Source organism: Sycon ciliatum, chromosome 8 (assembly GCF_964019385.1).
Source record: "Sycon ciliatum chromosome 8, ocSycCili1.1, whole genome shotgun sequence".
NCBI classification, from domain to species: Eukaryota; Metazoa; Porifera; class Calcarea; order Leucosolenida; family Sycettidae; genus Sycon; species Sycon ciliatum.
The window spans coordinates 33,997,043-34,003,042 of record NC_088650.1 but is presented as its reverse complement, the minus strand read 5'-3'; the positions used below and the strand labels follow the sequence as shown (position 1 = coordinate 34,003,042).

Sequence of the window (6,000 nt, the reverse complement as noted above, 5' to 3'; positions counted from 1 at the left end):
ATGGCTATACATGATTGCATCAGGCAGTTGATATGATTGAATTGGTTTGGGTATGTACATGTACCGTAATGTCTTGTATAAACGTCGCGGCTTCTATGAATTTCTTGGTGAAATTTTGCAGGCTTCTATATGAGACAGGCTTCTATACAAGACAGGTATTTCTATGTATGTCAACACTAAAACCAGGCTTATGTGTGATTTGATGGGCCCAAAATTGCGGCTTCTATTCGAGGGCGGCTTCTATTCAAGTGCGGCTTTTATACAAGACTTTACGGTATGTTGATGCATTCTAGTACATTGTATATATGTGTGTGTGTATGTGTGTGTGTGTGTGTGTGTGTGTGTGTGTGTGTGTGTGTGTGTGTGTCATAGCTGTGTGGTGTAGACCAGGCTGAATAGTGCCGGCCAATTCTTCAGCCTTGCGAGCTGTTGAATGGTGCAATCCCAGCACAAGTTGCTATGGCTTCTGCTGTAGCATCGCTATCATCGCCTCCGGCGATGGGCGTCCAATGGTCAATGGTGTGTGCGCACGCGCGCGTGTGTGTGTGTGTGTGTGTGTGTGAGTGTGTGTGTGTGTGTGTGTGTGTGTGTGTGTGTGTGTGTGTGTGAGTGTGAGTGTGTGTTCACTGGCCAGAAAATCCACTTCAATCAGCTGTGTGGTGGATACCAGGCTAAATTAGTGGTGGTCAATTCATCAGCCTTGCAAGCTGTTGAATGGTGTAATCCCAGCACAAGTTGCTATGTCTAACATAGCTGTTCGCTATCATTGCTTCCACGATGGGCATGTCTGAGTCTGAGTGTGTGTGTGTGTGTGTGTGTGTGTGTGTGTGTGTGTGTGCGCGCTTATGCCTGATTGTGTTGGGTCTGTTGCCAACGGGCTCGGCTGCTTGAAGGTGTATTGTTGTACCTACCACCTTTGTTGGTTCCAGGCTTCATATACTTTCTATTTGAAGTATACATACCTGTTAACCATAGACTGCTTCTGGCTAGATCAACTCTTGTGTAATCAATGGTGCTAGTGAAGCTTATATCAGGTCCACTCTGATTTAGCCACTCATACCAGTAGCAAGTATTACCTTCACTGGGGGCAGGGGTAACTGCAGTTGGATCCCGGGACGGATACCCTGATGCCGTCAATCCTTTTTCTGCACCTTGTCCTCACCCACTTACTGAGGTGTGGTGAGCCCATAAGTGGGATCATTTTCAAGTCCACCCAGAGTTTAGGGGATTTCAGGGGGTGTCGGCCGTTGGGCGGTTCAATAGCCAATTGAGCCATCTTTCCAAGATTCCTTTTGAGTCTCTCTCCCCTCTCCCGGGGAGACCCACGTGACCAGTTTTGGCAGTGAGCAACAAGTACAAGTGTGTGTGTGTGTGTGTGTGTGTGTGTGTGTGTGTCTGTGTGTGCGTATGCGTGTATGTGTGTGTGTGTGTTTATTATTATTATTATTATTATTATTATCACACCTTCCAGTGGCTAGAGATGAATCAGTGCCAATATAGATGAGGAGGGGGTGTTTGCCAGCCACGGCGTAGAAAGAAAGAATAAGAAGTGTGGTGGTGCACCAATACCATGGTAAAGAACAGAGGAATGGAAGCAGTGCAGCCGACGTGAGACGACCGAGACTAAACAGGTATATTGACTATTGAATGGGAATGTTGAAATGCTGCTTTGCAAGATTGCGAAACGAGGGAAGCGACTTCGCCTGACGGACATGAAGGGGCAACGCCAGCCATTTAGTATAAGAGCTGAAAAAGGGGGAAGATACAAACAGAGATGTGGTAGCTTGGGGGAGACGGACTTTACTACGTGTGGGGGAGTTCGAAACAAACCTATTAAGTTGCTGTAGGTGCGGGGGGAATATGCCAAGGTAAATGGCGTGCACAAGACAGCACATTATAACATCGAGAAAACTCTGAAGGGGGCACAGGTTGCAATTTTGTACAAGTCCGAGTTAGAAATGTAGCGGCCAGTTCTAAATATCATGCGGAGGATACGGCGGTTGAGAATTTCCAACCTCTCCAGTTGGGACTTCATAATGGTAGACCAAGCAGGGTATCCATAAAGAAAGAGTGGAAGAATGTAAGATTTATAAAAACATCCCCTACAACTGGTAAGTTGTAGGGTAAGTGAGAGAAATGGGACGTCATGATGCCTACAGTACGTGAAACACGGGACAAAACGTGGTCAGTGTGGGCGGACTAAGATAGAGAAGAATCGAATACAATGCCAAGATGCTTATGGCTAGATGTAATAGTTAATGATGAAGCAGGGGGTGAATCGGGGAAACAGAAGGTGGGAAGGGGATCGGGAAGAGATGGAAAGAATAGGAGTTCTGTTGTATCTACGTTTGAGCGCAGAAACCACTTCCGCATCCAATTTGTAGTGGCGGATATCTTCTCCTGAACAATGGGGTAGAGGCTGGAGTGGGTCGGCGACGAGGCAAGGGCAGCAGTGTCATCCGCAAACAGTGACACATCAGGAATCTCGTATGGGAGGTCATTCAGATAGACGATGAATAGAAGAGGCCCCAGGATTGAACCTTGAGGCACTCCAGACATGCTGTTTTGTGTGTGTGTGTGTGTGTGTGTGTGTGTGTGTGTGTGTGTGTGTGTTTGTAGCATTATGGTGATACAGCAGATTAATGGGTGCACGCAGCTTTGTGCTACCGCTAGAACTATGCTGCTGTATTTGATAGTGCTGTTGCTGCATGCTCATGCTATGCTGCTGTATTTGATAGTGCTGTTGCTGTATGCTCATATTTTGCTACTGACTACGGTCGCATGCACTGCATGTCACGATGACCATGCCGGCCAAACAACATTGTGCATGCACGCGTGGTACTCTAGGTGACGTGGTACTCTACGTGTGGGCAACGTGCGACGTGGCATTCACCATGCCGGTATTTATATGTTGCGCTCAACGTGGGCGTTATGCAACGTTCGCTCGACGTGACTTGCTAGAATTCACCTTGCTATAAATTTCGATCCGTATTGTGTGTGGATCATTCTTGCCTGCTTGTTGTGTTTCACTCTCCCAACTTCCATTTCTCCTCACTCATTTGCTTTGATGAAGTGAATAGAAGGGGTGTTGGCCACACTCATTTTCAGCTACTCAGGGCCCTCGGTTGCCGTCCCTCGGACGTATCTAGACTTTTTTGGCTCCGCCAAGATTCTGCTCCGGCAGTTGACAAGTCTTTGACTCTCTTGGCTCCGCCAAGATGCTGCTCCGGCAGTCGACAAGTCTCTCGCAGATACGTACTTGGCTCCGCCAAGATTCTGCTCTGGCAGTGTCTACCCAGCCGACCCTGAATCTCTCTCTCCGTAGCCTCTCACTCTGTTGGCCAGCACTTCCCGTACCGCAAGTTCTGTGTGTTGTAGTTAATGTTTGTGTGCATGTGTGTGTGTGTGCGTGTGTTTTTGCGTGCGTGTGTGCGTGCGGGCATGTTTGTGTGTGTGTGTGTATGTGTGTGCGTGTGTGTGTGTGTTTGTGCGTATGTGTGTGTATTTGTGTGTGTATGTGTGCAAGTATGTGTGCGTTTATGTATGTGTGTGTGTATGTGTGTGTATTAATGACACAGTTGTGCAGGAGAGTACGTGTGCTGTGTTGCAAATAGCTATGGAGAAGAATGTCTGACATACACAGTGAAAATTGATCAAGGTACGTAGTACACGCTCTGTTCTCTCGGTACGTAGTACACGCTCTCTTCTCTCGGTACGTAGTACACGCTCTGTTCTCTCGGTACGTAGTACACGCTCTCTTCTCTCGGTACGTAGTACACGCTCTCTTCTCTCGGTACGTAGTACACGCTCTGTTCTCTCGGTACGTAGTACACGCTCTGTTCTCTCGGTACGTAGTACACGCTCTGTTCTCTCGGATTATTACAATTTATGATGAATTTGAACTATTTGCATTTTTGTTAAAAATGTGTTCTGTTCTGCTTCTGGTCTCTAACACAGCACTGCCCACCCCTAATCCCCCCACCTCTACCCCCCCCCACCCCTACCCCCCCCCCCCCCCCGACACCCTCCCCCCCTACCCCCCCCCCCCCCGACACCCCCCTACCCCCCCCCCCCCCCCACCCACACAACTGTACTGGTGCACTTGGTGCAACAACCTTTTTTGTTACACACAGAATCTCAAATCTGGGGAGGGCCCGGGAAAATGGTTTTTTTAATCATGTTAACACAACCTGGGTACCCCCCCCCCCACCGCTCCCTGAACCGGCACACTATTATAAAACACTATGTTCTACGCACACACATACACACACAAACAAACACACACACACACACACAGTATCTCAAATCCGGGGAGGGGCCGGGGAAAGGACAATTGCTCAGTATCACGAATAGCGACTGGTATTGAACTGCTCTCAGGTGTCGGTGATTGCGCAGTGGAGGGGGGGGGGGGGGGCAGGCGCGTGCGCCGGTGCCCTTCAAGGGGGGGGGGGAGTTGCGGGGGGTGGGGGGGGGGGGGCTCCTGGGAAATGTTTCTAAAAATGAAGCAAAATCCTGCAATTTGAGCGAAAAGGGGGGGGGGGGGGGTTCTGGGCACCCAGGAACCCATACGAGGCACGCGCCTGGCGACAGCCTGTTATTGACAGCACCAACACCTAAATCTTGTTTTCATGCATATTTTCACATGTGTATGCGTGCGCATCACTTGCTTGACAAAGTGTCAGAGGTCCTTGCTGCAAATGGTACTCAATACCCTAAAAAGGGCAGAGCGTACTACACAAAGGCAGAACAACAGAGACCAAAAATCTTTCTCGTAACTCCGAGTTTCGTGTTCAAAAACACTCATCAGACGAAAAAAACGTAATATGCTATTCGCTGGTTACATAGGGTAATTGTAATGTAGGCTAAGGCAGTGCTACATCTATGATAGCAGATAACGCCAGGACTGGAATATACTGACGTACTTGTGTTCAATGCAAATTAGCCCGTGCTTCACACAGCCGGACATGTCCATGCGCGTGCATGCGGACCCACACGCATGAACGAGCACACACAGAATAGTCTGGTTGAGTTAAATTGGATAGGTGGAGTGCTGGATTCGAACAACTGGTGCAATGTCACGTGACTCGGCAAATGAGTCGCAACGCGAAAAGACTCTGCTGAGTCGCGAACAGGCAATGACTCTGCAACTGAGTCGCAAGCAAGCAAACGGGGCAAACCAGTTGTGAGCAAACATCCGCACTCCCCAATGTTTTATTTTACTTGTATGTTTTTTTTTTCGTTTTTTTTTAAGAATTGAATATGGCAAGTTACAGCGGATGCAAGTGCAGACCACATAGGCTGCAGAGAATATAGCAACATGTTAACATAGAGCAACAGCTATAGGGTGGGTGTTGGTGGGGAAGAAAAAGCAAGGAGCAAAACTGTGAAAGCCAGGCAACAGCAGCGAACTCTACTTTCACAAAGGCAACACTCAAAGCAAGGCACGTGGGAAAAGTTTGGAGCGGAAGAAATACGAGGTGTGAGCTGCAACCTCTCTTGGCGCAGTTTCGGAGCTGCGCTGTAGATTACTGATTAGCTACGTGAATCTGCGTGATTGATTAGTGTAATCAAGCTGCCAGCTGGCAGGTGTTCATGCGGCGCTAACACGCTCTAGCCACTGGCTAGTGCGCCATTAGCCCGTGCTTCACACAGCCGGACATGTCCATGCGCGTGCATGCGGACCCACACGCATGAACGAGCACACACAGAATAGTCTGGTTGAGTTAAATTGGATAGGTGGAGTGCTGGATTCGAACAACTGGTGCAATGTCACGTGACTCGGCAAATGAGTCGCAACGCGAAAAGACTCTGCTGAGTCGCGAACAGGCAATGACTCTGCAACTGAGTCGCAAGCAAGCAAACAGGGCAAACCAGTTGTGAGCGAACATCCGCGAATCCAGCACACCACGTAAATATTCAGAATTGCTAGGCCAAAATTCAGACCAAATGGCTAACCTTTGCAAGCTGTGACGACACACTGTACTTAAGGGATGCTGGCAT

At 48.7% G+C, this 6,000-nt stretch overlaps 1 protein-coding gene across 2 annotated transcripts in view; it reads left to right on the top strand.

Moving 5' to 3' along the window:
• The window catches only part of LOC135822841 (uncharacterized), a 103,917-nt gene that overhangs the window by 62,582 nt on the left and 35,335 nt on the right, over positions 1 to 6,000 (top strand). For both annotated transcript variants that reach the window (XM_065335677.1, XM_065335676.1), the window contains exon 9: positions 3,579 to 3,658. In XM_065335677.1, the coding sequence (XP_065191749.1) occupies positions 3,579 to 3,658 (80 nt within the window). The remainder of the gene's footprint in view (positions 1 to 3,578; positions 3,659 to 6,000) is intronic.